Source organism: Eublepharis macularius, chromosome 1 (assembly GCF_028583425.1).
Source record: "Eublepharis macularius isolate TG4126 chromosome 1, MPM_Emac_v1.0, whole genome shotgun sequence".
In the NCBI taxonomy this organism is placed as follows: Eukaryota; Metazoa; Chordata; class Lepidosauria; order Squamata; family Eublepharidae; genus Eublepharis; species Eublepharis macularius.
Window position 1 is genome coordinate 219,418,146 of NC_072790.1, and position 17,314 is coordinate 219,435,459.

Sequence of the window (17,314 nt, forward strand, 5' to 3'; positions counted from 1 at the left end):
GCTGTCCTCACTTCTTCCTCTTTTCCATGACTTCCCGAAGAGGTCTGTCATGCCAGGAGGTGGGAGTGTTCCTGGCATCTGCCTGTATTTGCCGAATGATTAATGCTTCTCTCCAAGCTCCCCAGAATTGAATATGTGAGTTTTGATTTGGGCCTGACACGGCTTTTACCTGTCTCCATGCCCCGCTGGCTCCTTGTTCAGCAGCCCATGGTTATTAAAATTCCTATCGATACCAGAGTTTCTGGCTGGCGTTCCTGCTTTCAGGCATCATGGGTTTCTCTGAACTTCACCATTTAGGGCAGAGACAGAGTTTGTATGTGTCTCCAGTTGGTTGGGGAGTAATTAAAGCCTGGTATACTTCTGTTTAATTTTCTCTCTCCATGCCTCCTTCAGCCACACTCAATTACAGCCATTACCTTGTAGATGGAGGAATTCACATAGGTAGTTAACAAAAAAAAAAGTTTGTAAAGACAGCTTATCTGTGGTGGAGCAGGCCTTGGTTGCTGAAGTAATTGGTGGCAGTAAGGGGGAGAAGGAATTCATCATTGTGTCAAATGTGGCGTCAGTCATTCTGAGGTTGGAAGCACAAGCATACAAAGATGGGCCAAAATGTCTTTCTCTACCGTCACCATCTTCCTTATCTGTATACCACAATCCAAAATGTGCACCCTAAAGGTCTCCTTTGTTTGCAGTATACTGACAGACTAGCTCAGAGCCAGAAAATACCATATTAAACATCATTAAAAGGTAACATCAATACAAAATGCATACCATTTGGCTGGATTTTAGCACTCTTAAAACCAATTGGTTTCAGTAGGAGAGAGCTAACCAAGGGCTTCCCTTACTTTTTCACTGAGAGCTGTGAATGGAGTTTAAAAGCACTTAACATGGACTGGATCATTCCCATAGCTGTACAACTCACCTGCAGGGAGAAGGCAGTAGCAGTAGCAGTTAGGCTTGCCAACTCTGACTTGGGAAATTCCTGGAGATTTTGGGGGGTGAGGTTGCTCAGCAGGGGTAGCATGCCACAGAGTCCCCCTCCAAAGCTGCCATTTCTACCCTCTGAAGTTTGGAGATCTATTATAATTCCAGGAGAACTCCCAGCCCCACCTTGGACTCTGGTAACAGGAGCCAGGGACATCTAGCTTACTTAATGAAGGTCAAAAAGAGAACAATAAAGTGAGTTGGTCAAGAGGTTCCAAAGAGTGGTTTCCAATGCTGAAATGGCTCTAGCCCACAGGCGGACTCCAAATGATTTAAGTCATGATTTAAATCACTAGCCAGGAAGACTTGACTGAATTGCGGTTTTCTGAATAGGAATCCATCCTTGAAGGTTCTTATAACCTCAGTACATATCCATAACTCAGAAACAGATACAGGTTTCATTTTTAGAAGGTACAAATTTTAACATAGTGGTTGACTTTGTGTTATAGCTCTATCAGAAAACGAAGATACAAACCCACAGTTTCAGAACTGTAAAATTACGTCCTGTTGGGTAGATAGAAAATATTAGCATAGCTTTGTAGAAGCCTCAGATACAGCATAAAATTGGGCTGCTAATCCATGAATTACTGAAACTCGTATACCAAACTTTTCTTAAACATTACACAAATATATTGTTTCATACTTTAAATCTAAAATTAATAATCCCTATTCCATTATATGATATTTTGAGCGAAAATGTATGTTAATTAAAAACTATCTCTAGTTAGGCTTATCCTCCAAAAGCATTTTATCAAAAAAATCTGATTTAAATTATTAACTTCTGATTTAAATTTAAAAAATTCTTTTAATACAAAAAAAAATATTTTTATCCATCTTGCTAGCTCATATACCCATCAATCTGGGAAGGGAGGGGGTCATAGAATTTCTACTCTCAGGAGACAGACGGGAGTATAAAATGTACTCTTTCCCCCTGTCAATGTACTCTTTCCCCCATGTGTGCACAATGTAAGGGCCACTGGGCATTGAGTCCAACCTCTGTCCCCTTTACAACTAGAGATGTGAAGTTCTGGGACAATTGGACATTTGGGAAAAACACTGGGGGAAATCCTCTTACGAAATATTTTTCTTTTCGTGAAAGAATGAAATGCTTCTTAAAACAAAGTTTTGTTCTAGGGGTGTGTGATTCGGGTTTTGGATTTGGGTAAAGTAGCCAAATCAGACCCGGTTCACAATGATTAGGGATTTCTTAATCAGGCCCAGCATGCTGGGCCTGATTTGGAAACCCTGTAACCAAAGCTTCCCAAAGCAATTCATATTGCTTCAAGAAGCTTCGGGTCAAGAGGTTTAAATGCCCCTTTCCATGCTACTTTGCCGCAGCACAGAAAGGGGCATTTAAACCACGGGATCAGCTGCTTGGCTGGGGAGATCCCCGCCAAGCAGCTGATCCAGCCGGCAGGTGTTTAAATGCCCCTTTCTGTGCCGCTGCAAAGCAGAACAGAAAAGGGCATTTAAACCTGCAGATCAGCTGTTTGGTGGGAAGATCCCCGCCAAGCAGCTGATCTGGGCCTTCTCCACTGCCCTGCTGGCCGCTGCAGCCACGGACGAGGCAGCGCAGGCCCTGCAGGAGCCAGCTATAGCCTTCCCCGCCATCCACCTGGCTGCTGCGGCAGCGGAGGAGACACCGTGGGCCCCGAAGGACCCAGCTCTGGCCTTCACTGCTCAGCTGGCCGCTGCGGAGGAAGAGGAAGCGGCACAGGCTCCGCAGGAGCCGGCTCTGGCCTTCCCTGCTGCCAGCTGGCAGCTATGGCTGCAGGGGAGGTTGCGCGGGCCCCAGAGGAGGTGGCTCCAGCCTTCCCTGCTGCCCTGCTGGCAGCTGCAGCCACGGAGGAGGCAGCGCAGGCCCCTCAGGAGCTGGCTTCGGCCTTCCCCACCACCCAGCTGGCTGCTGCTGCGGCGGTGGAGGCAGTGCAGGCCCCGCAGGAGCCAGCTCTGGTCTTCCCCGCCACCCTGCCAGCTGCTCCAGCCTTCCCTGTCACCCAGCTGGCCACTGCAGTGGCAGAGGAGGCGGCATGGGCCCCACAGGAACCGGCTCTGTACTTCCCTGCCACCCTGCTGGCTGCTGCGGCGGCAGTGGAGGCGGCGCGGGTCCCGCAGGAGCCAGCTCTGGTCTTCCCCGCCACTCTGCTAGCTGCTGCACTGGCAGAGGAGGAGGCTTGGGCCCTGCAGCCCCTGGCTCTGGCCTTCCCCACCACCCAGCTGGCTGCTGCACTGGTGGAAAAGATGGTGCAGGCAGCAGAGGAGCTGGCTCCAGCCTTCCCCACTGGCCAGCTGATCGGCCTCCTCTCTCCCTGCTGGCCAGGTAAGTTGGGGGCGGGATTTGCTCCCCCACACTTCATTATGCCCCAAATCTTTACAAAGCATACCAAAGCGAGCTTAATACCAGAATCCCAAAGCGGCTTGCTGCTTCAGGATTCTGGTAATTCCGGATTTTTTTCCCGCTTCGAAAAACCCAAAGCCGGAAACTCGAATCTTTTGGGGGTGCACACCCCTGTTTTGTTCATTCAGAATGCTTTCAAAAACTGTGTAATATGAAGCTTTTTATAGAAAACAAGCTAAAGAACGAGATAATTCCTGTGTATATTTGCCTCCCCCTTCCTTCGGGTGCAGGGGTGGGAAGCTGAGCAGTCACTTATGCAGCAACTGCCACAAGCAGAAACGGCCTCTCATGATAGGCCAGGCATCTGTCTTGCAAGGCGTTTGGCTGCCATGTATTCTTGGTGGTGGGAGGTGCTGTCAAGTCATAGCCAACTCAGGCAACCCAGCAAGAGGTTTTCAAAGCAAGAGGCATTGAGGTGGATTTCCATTGCCTGCCCCTGTGTAGCAACCCTAGCCTTCCTTGGCCGTTTCTCATCCACGTACTAACCTGGGCCGACCCTGCTTAGCTTCTAAGATCTGACAAGGTTGGGCTATTTTGAGCTGCCAGGGTCAGGGCCTTACGTTCTTAAAGAAGTAAAATAAGTTTAATTTAATAAGAAAATAAATATTGCATATTTCAGTTTTTCCAAAATTCCCCCCGCCCCCCGGCTTCAAAATTTCCAGATGTGTGTGTGTGCATGCGTGTGTGTCCAAGTATCAATTATTAGTGCCCCTTCCACAGCTCTTTGTGGGAACATCTAAGATCCACTCGTATTCATCCATAGATGGGGATGGGGAATGCCCATGTCACTCTTCCTCCGCTTGGATTCAGAGGCATGTAGTGGAATTGTCGGGCCCTAGTTTTTCTTTTACCTTTAAAAAAGAAATGCCTTCCCAGGGAAAACAGACTCAGAGGTTTTCAAGTGCTGCTCAAAACTCTTGAGTGCAAAGTTACTTTGGTTCCATTGGACTCGGTCCTTGGCATGCTTGTTTGCCAGGAGGCTGCCTCCTCACTGCACTGCTGATCATGTTATCCCATATATTCTCCCCCACTAACATTTGGGCCTAATTCAGTCATGCCGAACTGTGCAGTGTGACAACTTGATTAAAGCGCCTTTCAGCTCTAAGTTCCAACTCAAAAGAGGCTGCCTTTAGCATCTCTGTGTGATTTATTCCTCTAGCTTTGCCTGTATTGGTGATCAGCCAACACTGGGAGTAGGTAATTCAGCCCCACCCCTGCCTCAGACGTGTTGCAAGCAAGCAGTCTCTCCCACAGCAGAGATGCAGCCGAATTTCCTCCCACCTCCAAGGAAGATTGCGTTGAGTTTTGTATGAGCCTCTGTACCAAGCTGGACTCCATCCAATCAGGAGGCTAACTCAGAACAGCAATTCATGCAGAAGCCCAATCGGTGGGCTTCTCCTTGTTACTCCTAAAAAGAGGGCTACACATTAACTCCTTTTGGAGTCAAGTCATTTCAGCACAGAAAAAGATATTCCACAGCTATCTGAAGTTTGGAAATCACTGGCTCCGTATCATACAGATTTCCAGATTTGGGTTCCTGCTGTTTTATTTATTTCTTAATTTACTTCATTGACTCCCCACATTTCTCCCCACTGGAGACCTAAGGCAGCTCACATTATTCTCCCCTTCTCCATTTTGTCCTCACAACAACTCTGTAAGGTAGGTTAGGCTGACAGTATGTGACCAGCCCAGGGTCACTCGGCAAGCTTCCATGGCAGAGTGGGGGATTCAAACCTGGGTCTCCCAAATCCTAGTCTGACACTGACTACTGGCTCTATTAAACTTAAGTCAACCTGAAAGAAATACCCAGTAATATTTAATTTTTTTGGTTATTAAGCAACACAAAGAATTACTGTTGTGTTTTTTTTAACTTTCTGCTGCTAATAATTCATATTCCACATAACATGCAAGGTGCTGTACAATCTTTGTTGCATTTTGCAATATAAAACTCTGTGAGATCAATCCCAGAGATAGTGTGGCAGAGCAGCTTAAATGAGATGACTCCTATGTGCATGACCTCTTCTTTGTGGAAGAAGGGTGGGGTATTAAACTAATATATAAATAAATGCCATTGAACCAAGGCTGCTTCTCATTCAGAGTTTTTAGTTAATTTGATTCTTTAAAAATAGTTCCAGTTAGCTAAGTTTCAGGTAGGTAGCTGTGTTGGTCCACAGTGGCACTTTAAAGACCAACAAAATTTTCAGGGTATAAGAGTCAAAGCTCAAAGGGAGCTCTGACTCTCAAAAGATTGTACCCTGAAAAGCGTGTGGATCTCTAAGGTGCTACTGGACTCAAATCCTGCTGTTCCAGTTATCTAAGCATTTTTAAAGTTGGCAATTTTTTATAGAGAGGTAAAAAAATCTGTGGGTGGCAGGCACCATCTTGCAAGAGATTATCTCTCATACTGGAGGGCACACCTTTTCTAAGAGGATGTTTGTTGCATCAACAAGGAAATGTTTTTACTTCAAAACTACTTCTATTTACATGCCAACTTACGTAGATTTAATAAATTTAATACTCCTATGATTTTTTAAAATCAGGTGACATCCCTACATTTAACAGTTGAGAATCTCAGGGATTAGTAACCTGAGGGTATTTTCTCCCTCCCACCCATGTTTTTAAGTAGCCTGCTAGCAGGGGAGCCTTTGTAATTGGAGAAATGGCCCAGACAGGAAAGAGTTCAGCTGTCCTTTTGCCTTATTCCTGAAACCAGGAATAAAAGTTTTCCTGAACCCAGACACTCTGGCTGAGAATCCGTTTGCACATTACAAAATTGGCTGTATCTAATGTACCTGCAATCATGTACCTATTGGGGCTTTTTTTCTGGGAAAAGATGTGGTGGAACTCTCAAGCGGCAAATGGCAAGCCGCTTTGGGATTCGGGTATTTAAATGCTTCGGTATGCTCCTTAAAGCAGCACTTTTCTTGCCATTTGCAAACAGCAAGAAAAGTGTTGCTTTCAAACACCAGCCATTTTTCAGCTGATGGGAGGGAATCCCCCTCCTGTCAGCTGAAAAAAGCTGCCAGCTTTGAAAGCAGTGCAGGGAGGAAATGGGATCAGGGGGCGGGGCTACCAGACATGCGATTACTTTCAAGAGATGCCAGAACTCCGTTCCACTGTGTTCTGACTGAAAAAAAGCCCTGCTAATAATATATTCAGAAGGTGCATTTTGTTTTTTAAAAACCTTGGTTTTACATTGTGTATAAATGCAGTAGAGAGACGAGAATCATCTTCTGCCACCTAATTCTTGAGATATAACCCATATGGAATATTTCCCTCTTCTAACTGTTAACGGAGTACACCAGAAATGCTTATGGGTTTGCTTGCTGATTTAATGTTGGATGAGTCTCTGCAAAGCTGCCATAAAGGACTGGTAAAGGTCCTATCTTACTAGTTTTAAGAATCAGAGCAGGAATCAACTGTAGAAATCTGTCCTGGGATATTAAAGCCTTTTAGAAATGTTTTATGATCAGTTAACTGATCTGATTTCCAACCGTCTTTTCTTTTTACTTCACAGGCTGATGCTGTTGATGCCAACTCTCTAGAGGAGGACCCAAAAGTGGGAAATGACCCACCTGAGCCAGTAGACACCAGCAATACTGTGACTAGTGCCCTTACAGTGCAGGAGTATTTTGCTAAGCGCATGGCAAAACTGAAGAGAGCCCACAAAGGGGCTGACGTGTCACCTGATCCGCCTCCAGTGGTGGCTGAGGAGTGGGAGCATTTGGGATCTCAATCGAAGAAGAAGAAAAAGAGCCACAAGCATTTGGAGCCTGAGAATAAGGGCGGCCAGGAAAAACCAAAGCTGAAAAGTCCCAGGATGCTTGACTCGGGTGGAGAAGAAGTGGGTGAGCTGGACAGAGAGAAATCGAAGAAGAAATCTAAGCTCCTGGGTGTTGGGGCCAGTCTTACTGCCAATGAATCCCAACAAGAGAATGGATTGTGTTTCACTGGAACATCCAGTGTGGAAAACAGTGACTCTGAAGTACCAAAACCAAAGAAGAAGAACAAGAAAAAGCACAAAAAGCTAAATAGAGATGTAGGTGAGAATGTTGAAGAGAACACCAAGAGAAAGAAGAAGAAGAAACACTCCAGTTGACACAGCTCTGGAGACTTTGGACACTACTAGTTGGATTTTCTTTTGGTTGTGCCAACACATTAGCCAGGTATCCAAACGCATCTTGATTCATGCAAGACTCTCTTGATGAACTTTCCAAAGTAGTGTTGGAACTGCTTTTAAGGCAGCCGTTGATTCTTTGCACTTTCTCATCATTGCAGTTCCAGATCCGTTATTGTAACTTGAAGAAAAGCAATATTGGGGAAGTGATGCGGATGTTAGAAGCAGCGTTCCATTTTGTTCAAAACAGTTTCTGTTAATGAAGTTTTCCAGTTTAGCTCAGGATCCCTTCTTTAATCCCTGCTCCCATAATACCCTAGGATGGATTCTGGGCCTTTACCTTACCAGGAAGGTCTTGGTGGGCCACTGACAGCCAGGAGGAGGCCGAGACAAGAGACCCTGCAGAGCTGCCAGCACTGGAGGGAGCCGTTTGGCTTGGCTTTTTCCAGGGCTGGTTTTAACATCCCAGTCTGCCCTTATTAATAGCTACACTCTAGATAGAATTCAGTTTTTTATTCCAAAATTCCACTTCTTGAAGTCTTTGTGCAGTTGCCATTGAGAAAAGGGAAAAGAGATTCTTGCTTGCTCTCATCTCACGTGTTGCAGGCCAGGCAAAATGCTTCCCCAGCCAGTTGTAGCTTGCTATTTCCAGCTGGGGGAGGCATGGAATGGTATTTGTGGGGGGGGGGCATTCTCTTGCAGCCAGTCCTGTTTAAAATACCTGAAACTCCCAATATTTGGTAATCTTGAGAAACTGCCCTTGATCACTCCTTTATCAGGCATTTGGCTGTCTGGTATATCTTTGGTACCATTTCACAAATTCTCCCATCTCATCTGGAAAACAAAGCCTATCTTATGAGTATATGGTTTGAAGTATACTGTTTAGCATGATTTTTTTTAGAGAAAGATGCTAGAGCCAGGCTTTCGCACCAGAGCCATATTGAGGAACACTGTAATTTCATTCAAATATCTCATGCTTCAATGGCACACGACCACTGTACTTCACAGAAAGCTGGAGCCAGCAAGGTTCTGCTTTCAGGTGGTTACGATGCACGTCAAGGGCCCTTGCATCAGGTATCCCTTACTATGTTTTCTGTATTTGAATTACTTATGTGCCCCTCCGAATAAAATAAGAATCCTCTTTGCTACCTACATGTGAACATTTTTGCCTGGCCTTGTTTTTTTTGTGGTGCTGAGACCTTGAATTGCTTGAACTGCTTGCATTGATATTCCTCCAACAAGCCATCCCAACAGTTTGGGATTGGAGAGGGAAAAATTAACTGAACTGAATAATAAAAACCAAGCGGCCTGTAGAGGGTCCAATGATCACATGTTAAACAGAAAAATGAGGAAATTGATATGGATTGTTGTTGTGGGTTTTCCGGGCTGTATTGCCGTGGTCTTGGCATTGTAGTTCCTGACGTTTCGCCAGCAGCTGTGGCTGGCATCTTCAGAGGTGTAGCACCAAAAGACAGAGATCTCTCAGTGTCACAGTGTCACACTGTGAGATCTCTGTCTTTTGGTGCTACATCTCTGAAGATGCCAGCCACAGCTGCTGGCGAAATGTCAGGAACTACAATGCCAAGACCACGGCAATACAGCCCGGAAAACCCACAACAACCATCGTTCTCCGGCTGTGAAAGCCTTCGACAATACATTGATATGGATTGTTTATTAATACTGTGTTCAGTTCTGCTGGCCTATAGAAATTGTTCTAAATACCTAGGAAAATAACAGCGCCTGTTTTGATGTCTGTATGTTTCATTTCCTAAAGGTCAGGTTTACAATCCCCTACCTTTATTTATAAAATGTATTGATTTAATGAACTTCTCAAGTTGCTTTTACAAGGCAACGTACAAATGTCATTGGCAACTGCAGTAGCATCAGCAATAGCCCTGCTATCATGCTTCATTTGGTGACATACCACTGAGCCATCAGCTGTCTACAGCAGAGCCCCACATAGATGGTGTAGATTAGATGGGAAGGGGATGATTGTAATGTGTGAAATCTACATCCTCTAATTTTGTATGTACACTTCAAAAAAGCATGGCACATCTGAGTGCCAGCAATAAATTACTCCAGGTGAAACAGTGGATCCCTGCTATACTAATGCATGAACCAAAAGATACCCTTTGACCTTCCTTTCTGATCCATGATTGGCCGTTTTGGTCATTTGTGACTTTCTTCCCCCCTTCAGAATAACAAAATAAAATTATGGCCAAAGGCCTTAAGTGAAAATTGTGTGTGTGTTCTTTTCCTCTAAGCTTTGATCTCTTACTGGTTATATGTGAAGCTTGCCACACAACATGTAATTTGTCTGAGAGTTCCAGTCTCCATATAAAAAGCCACCTAAGCCATCACTGCTAACAAGTACTTAAATGTGAAAGTTACTTCCAATGGATGATGGCCAAAAAGCACAGATGACTCTACAAGGGGATAGACAGATCCATGGATACCTCCATCAGTTGTTACTTGCCAGGTTGACTAAAGAGAACCCCCACTCACACACATTCAGAGGCAGTAAATCTCCAGATATCTGGTGCTAAGATGTGTTGGGAGATTTGTCCTCTATGCCCTTTCTTCCAGGGCAACTGGTTGGACACTGAAAGAAACAGGATGCTGGGCTAGATGGATCCATCAGGGTACCCTTTATATTGTTGTAAGTAATAGCCATCATTGCATCTTGCAGAAGTGAATTCCACCACTTAAGTACTCATTGGCTGAAAAATTGCTTCCTTTTTTCTGCTCTGAATCTGCTGTGTCGAATTCATTGGATACCTCAAAGCTGGAGTCACTAGTTCTATAAATTGAAAAACCACAAATTCCTTAACCATACATCATAGGGAAGGTGATCCAACTCTTTAATCGTTCTGGTTGCCTTTTCTACACCTTCTCTTTCTCTACAATATCCTTTTCCAGATATACTGCATAGATCTATATAGGAGCATTATGAAATAACCTTTTTAAAAATCCTTGTGTACATTGACATTTTTCACTTGAGTGATCCACTATGAATCCACCAGTATAACAATTTATTTCCCATTTTTGTATGGATATGGATATGGGTTTTTTCCCTCCATCTGCATCACTTTATCCTTACTTACATTGCACCTCAGTTGCCACACTGTTGCCCACACACCCATTTTGAAGAGATCCTCATGAAATTCTTCACAATCCACTTTGATTTTCCTGAATAATATGTTGGCTATTTCACTGCTCCTCTGTAATTCCCTATCATTTATGAACAAATTAACCAGTCCCAAACCAATCCCTGTGAAAACTCTGTTCCTTAATTTCCCTGCATTGTGAACATGGTGTTTTCTATCTAACCAGTTCCTAATCCACAGGGGCATCCATCCTCTTATCCAATGACAGTTAAGTTTACTCAAGAGCCTTTGATGAGGAATTTCCTCAAAAGCCTTTTGGAAATCCAAGAATGTAAAGTCTATGGCTCACCTTAACCTACACACTTGTTAGTGCTGAGAATTGCAAAGGGATGATGGAACGGCATATCAGTTCACAGAAGCCATGCTTCTTCCTCACTATGGTCCATTCCTGTGTGTGTTTAATAATGCTATCTGTAATAAAGTTTCTAATTAATTTACTTGGAACAGGCACTGGGATAATTAATCCTGTAATTTTCTGAAACCTTTTTGGAAAAAAAATATCAGCATAATATTTGCTGCTTTCGAGGCCTCCAACAGGGAGGCTGATTTTAGTGACAAATTGCATGTTTTTGTTAACATTTTCATATCTAAGTTCCTTAGGAAGTCTCTCGGGTATATATGATCCCATTCTGGAGACTTACTAGTTTTTAATTTGTCCAGTAGACGTAGAACTGCACCTTTCAGCACTTCAATTTGACTCAGATCTTCAGACAACCTTCTTGAAAATGGTGGTGGCTCAGATTATTGCTTTACATTTTCTGCAGTGAAAAACCAATGCAAAGGTTTCGTTCAGGTTCTCTGCAGTCTCACTGTCTTCCTTTGGCAATCTTTTAATTTCTTTATCATCCAAGGGTCCTACCAATTCTCTGGGCCCCTGCTTCTAATGTATTCAATGAAATTTGAAATTGTTTTTTCTTAATTTTTAGCAATATATTCATATTCTCTTCTCACCGTCCCCCTTATGGTCAGCTTTCATTTGTTTTGTCTGTCTGTAAAATATTTACATGCCTTTCTTCAGTGCATCTCAGGCCTCCACTTCCAAAGGGAATCCTCCTTGCCTTTTATTGTATCTTAAAGTTTGCTAGCTAACTTCACTGGCACCCTCTTACTTTTCCTAATATGTAATATACAATGTGTCCGGGGTCTGAGCCCCAGCCCCCAGACTTGACAAGAGGGAACAGCAGGGGACAAAAGGGTGGCAGCAACCCCACCCCCCAAGCCGGCAACCAGGGCCAGAACCTACCTACTCCAGGGGGAAGGGGTAAAAGGCCAGAACCTCAGAGGGGTGGAGGGGGCAAGGAGAGACCAGCCAGTCCCACCTTCCAGGGGGAAGAAAGGGGGCTAAGCAGGCCAGAGGGAAAGGGCCACAGCAGGGGGAATGTGGGACCAGCAGCAGCAGCAGCAACCCAAGCAGAGCCCTTACCTGGCAGGGAGAGGAAGCAGCCTCTACAGCCCAGAGCCACACCATGGCTAGAAGACAGCAGCCTGGCTCAGGAGTTGCTAGAAGCCAAGCCTCTCCAGGGGGGGCTGCCACAGGCATTCTGGGGGAGGAGATGGGTAGCCCCGCCCAGCATTGCTGAGCTGGCAGCGCAGAAGCTGGTTAAGGCAGCACCTCATGAGCAAGGCCAGGCAAGCCCAATAGCACGGAGGCTGGCTGGGGCAGCTCCTCGTGAGCAAGGCCAGGCAAGCTCAATAGCACAGAGGCTGGCTGGGGCAGCTCCTCGTGTGCAAGGCCAAGGAGCCCTCAGCTGGGGATGGCTTGCACTCAACCCCACCCTACCAGCAAAGCAAAGGAGCCCAGGAGGGATTAGTGGTTGGAGGGAAACACCTGGAGGGACGCACAGCTGGGCCCGGTCAGGAGAAGGAACAAGCCTAGAAGGAGGGCGGGGCAGAGAGAGGAAACCCTATAAAGGGTGGCTGGGAAGAGCTCTGAGGTGGTGGGTGTGAGTGAGGAGTGATGATGTGGAGTGAGAGCAGTAGAATGCAAGGGTGGAGGCTTGGAGGAGAGTTCTGGAAGGAGGAGATGAAGGAGGACGCAGAGGGTAAGCAGGCCAGGTTGAGCAGGCCAGCGAGTGGACTGAGAGGGAGTCTGGGTGAGGTATACCGCCCCTCCTTCCACAGAGCAGGGTCCTGCAGAGTCCCTGGCCCCCCTGTGACGTCAGGAGCAGACCGCCCAGTGCCACGCCCAGCGGCAGCCGCGGCAAGCCCTGACACAATGTACCTGAGCTTCAGTTATTGTGATTTAAATAAATTGAAAGCATTCTGAAGGAATTCGAGCCTCTTGACTCTCCCTTTTAGTTAATGCGTAATGAGCCTGTGGTTGCTTTTGACTTATGACAACCCTATGCATTAACAACCTCCAAAACATCCTATCATTAACAGCCCTGCTCAGGTCTTGCAAACTGAAGGCTTCCTTTATTGAGTCAATCCATCTTATCCTAGATCTTCCTTGTTTCCTACTGCCTTCTGCTTTTCCTAGCATAATTGTCTTTTCCAGTGACTTTTGTGTTCTCATGATGTGACCAAAGTATGATAGCCTCAGTTTAGTTAAGAAATCAGGCTTGATTTGATCTGGAATTAATTTATTTGACTTTTTGGTGGTCCATGATATCGTAAAACTCTCCTCCAACATCACATTACAAATGAATCCATTTTCTTCCTGTTAGCTTTCTTCATTGTCCAACTTTCACATTCATAGATACTAGTGAGGAATACTACAGTATGAATTATCTTGATCTTGGATTCCAGCAACATTTCTTGATTTCTTGGTTGCAGGAATATAAAATCTTTAAACATTTCAATTTCTTCCATGTCAACATTAAAGTTGTGTTGTCTTCTTGGTGTTCAGCTGTAATCCTGCTTTGGCGCTTTCTCCTTTAACCTTCATCAGTAGTCATTTTAAGATTTTACTGTTTTCTGCCAGTAACGTGGTGTCATCTGCATATCTCAAATTGTTAATGTTTCTTCCACCAATTTTCACTCCACCTAAATCTAATCCAGTTTTCCTTATTATATGTTCTGCATATAGATTGAACAGATGGGGAGATAAAATAACTTCCTTGTCTGACACCTTTGCCAATTGGAAGTCATTTTGTTTCTCCACATTCTGTCCTAATAGACTGTTGTCCCAAGTACAGGTTGCACGTCAAAACAAACATAATATGGCACACCCATTTCTTTTATCACCATAACTTGTCATGATCCACACAGTTGAAAGCATTGCTGTAATCTATAAAACACAATTAAAACATGAACTGATTTTCTTGTAAATTCTCTGGTATGCTCCAGTAGCCAACATAGGTTACTTTTTGACTAATCCTCTCATTTTTTAGAAAGTTCCTGTTCTGAAATAGTATATGGCTGTGTTGGACTTTGAGGGCAATCTTTCCTTTATATACATGCTGGCCTTAATAGCCGAAGTGGTCACAGTTCTCCATGTAGCAGTACTAAGTCCTGAGCACTTCTTGGGACCAAAGAGTCACCTCCATTCTAGCTGGCTCCATGAGAAACTGCTCCAAGATATAATAGTTTATGGACTATAGACTGTCTTAACATACAGTGAGGGTACTAGATTTGCCTGTTACTACAACTTCTCCTCTGGGCTGGTCCTATTCATTAGCCTTCTACCTAGAAAGCTTACAGTGCAATCCTAGATACATTTACACCCTTCTAAATTCATTGACTCTTGTGGACTTAGAAAGGTATAACTCTACTAAGGACTGCACTATATGGGTTGTGTCCAGACTAAATTGGCGTTTTCCACCAGTTCTCTGATCCTGCTACAGACCCCACTCCTATCATTTCTCATAGTGTTTTATCCCCCAGGAATGCCATTTTGTGGAAATCAGTGGACTGCAGTGGGAGGCACGAAAGTTCTACTTACGAGACATTTTAGCTTGAATCCCACTCAACATTTTTCTTCCAGGACTGCTGAAAGAGCATCATGCATGCTGCTTCCTTCCCTGCTCCACTGGCTCTAACCAGCCTACCTAAACAGCACGTGATGCCTGCTACCTTTGTATCAAGCAGGCAAGTCACCATGCAGTGAAAATACCAATCACTGTCCCTACTCTCAATATTCTTGAGGATTGGATTCGCCAGCTGCCCAAGAACCCCTCTCTTCTTACTTCCAGAGAGGTATCTTTGGCATGAGAATAAGACATCTGAGAAACAGGTGTCCTCTGAGGGATCATATCCGCACCCCCCCCCCCCCCGGGCCTGGCACTATCCCCCTATAAGACCCTCATTCTCCAGGACAGTAGAGGAGTGGGACACCCTTGCACTTCCATACAAGGTTTGCCTCCATAAATCATTTTGGGAGTCTGCTTTTTCAGCGTTTCCAGATCAGCAACTTTAGCCCAAAGGGTACAGACTTTTCATCCAAAAGGTCTTTGCACCAAGCACATACCTTCAACATCTGCCTGACAGGCAGATTGTTATACATTCAATACCCTATGCAATACACCGAAACATGAACATTGCCTTCTACTGAGTCAGAACTTTGAAGGTCAGTAAGGAAGGACTACTCTGACTGGCAGTGGCTTTCCAGGGTCCCAGATGGAGGTCTTTCTCATTACCTACTACCTAATCATTTTAACTGGAAATTCCAACGATTGAACCCAGGACCACCTTCATGCAACCGCATGCTGTACCACTGAGCCAAAAGTGGGTTGCTGCACTCTTACGGGTAGGCTGTAAGGGCAGGAGAGAAGAGGAGGAACAGGGTGAGCTAGGAGAGGAGGCTCAGAGGTGCTTAATGGCAAATTTCAGTTTGCCTCTGAATAATGCTTAAAATACCTGTGAAACATAACCTGTTGCTCAATAATGCTATACATTTATAAATATTTTAAATGAATGTGTTCAGTGTTAACTGATATGAGATGCCTGCATTTTGTGTTTGAGAGGGTGAAAGTAGCTGGGTCCCATTAAGCACAGCAAATTTTGAAGCAGTTTCAACTTCAAGAAGTTTGAGAGGCACTGTCCTTGGGCTCTCTACTTCCATGAGTGATTTTGTCTTTTAAAGCTTTTAAATTCATTCATTTATTTATTACATTTCTAGACCGCCCTCCCTGTCGGACAGGCTCAGGGCGGTGTAACAACATACAATTTATAACATATAGTTTAAAACAATAAAAACATTAGAAATAAACATTTAAAAACATTATCCATGTGCAATAAAATTTCTCAGTTGGCGGATATAAGTATGTGTCACACTTTATGAGCTCCTGCATGGGTGGTGGACGGTCTTCAGTGGTATGGCCGGCGAGAGGACAGCCGAGCCCCCACCAAATGTCTGGCCGAACATCTCCGTCTTGCAGGCCCGGCAGAAAGATAACAAATCCCACCGGGCCCTAGTCTCCTCAGACAGAGAGTTCCACCAGGTTGGAGCCAGGACTGAAAAGGCCCTGGCTCTGGTAGAGGCCAGACGGACTTCCCTGGGGCCAGGGGCCATCAGCTACTGCTTATTAGCTGATCAAAGCAACCGCTGGGGAACATATGGGGAGAGGCGATCCTGAAGGTATGCTAGACCCAGTCCACATAGGGCTTTATAGGTCAACACCAAAACCTTGAACCAGACCCGGTACTCAAGTGGTAACCAGTGCAGCTGACAGAAGATGGGTGTTATATGTACCATGACTGGAGCTCTGGCAACCACTCATGTAGCTGCATTCGAAACCAGCTGCAGTTTCCTGATCAAGCCCAAGGGAAGCCCCGCATAGAGCGAGTTATAGTAGTCTAATCTGGAGGTGACCATTGCCTGGATCACTGTTGTAATGTCATGGGTCAACAAGTAAGGGACAAGTTGCCGAGCCTGTCTTAGGTAGAAAAATGAGGATCGAAAACTGCTGTGACCTGTGCCTCCATAGACAGGGAAGCATCCAGGACCACCCCCAGGCTCCTAACTCTCGACACCAGGGTAAGCGGCGCTCCATCGAGAGCAGGAAGCTGGAGTCCCACACCCATGGACCCCAGACCCACATGCAGGACCTCTGTCTTCATGGGATTCAATCTCAGCCAGCTCTGCTTCAACCATCCAGTCACAGCTTCGAAGGCACGTTCCAGGACACCTAGGGCAGAGTCAGGCCGTCTGTCCATCATCAGATACAGTTGGGTGTCATCTGCATATTGATGGCACCTAAGTCTGAAACTCCGTACCAGCTGGGCGAGGGGGCACATATATACGTTAAATAGCAAGGAGGAGAGTATTGCCCCTTGAGGGACACCACACACCAATGGGGGGCGGGATGACAACTTCTCCCCTAGTGCCACTCTCTGTCCCCGACCATGGAGAAAAGAGACAAACCACCACAAGGCCGTCCCTCATATCCCCACATCGGCAAGGCGGTGGGTCAACAGGTCATGACAGGAAAGTCTTCAATGACAGGAAAGTCTAGTGCCCAGTGTCTAGTTGCTGAACTTACTTGCCAGATGCTTTGTCCCTGTGGTACGTCATCACTGAAGCTTTTTCTTGCTGAGCTAACTGGAGAAGGTAGTGACATTTGAACTGGGGAAAGCATAACTTTGCTTCCAGTCACAAGTCAAGGCCTTGGTATTGCCCTATACAGCTTGGGGCCAACATACCTTAGGGATTGTTTTGTCGCATATGAACCGATCTATCCACTCTGGTAATCTCTGGAGGCCCTGCTT

General features: G+C 45.3%; 1 protein-coding gene across 1 annotated transcript in view; it reads left to right on the top strand.

Annotated features, from left to right (window-relative positions):
• PINX1 (PIN2 (TERF1) interacting telomerase inhibitor 1) overlaps positions 1-8,918 on the top strand; it is a 70,825-nt gene extending 61,907 nt beyond the window's left edge. Inside the window, exon 7 of the mRNA XM_054998475.1 lies at positions 6,900-8,918. Coding sequence (XP_054854450.1) covers positions 6,900-7,481 — 582 coding nt within the window. The 3' untranslated portion in view covers positions 7,482-8,918. The remainder of the gene's footprint in view (positions 1-6,899) is intronic.
• Positions 8,919-17,314: the final 8,396 nt, after the last annotated feature.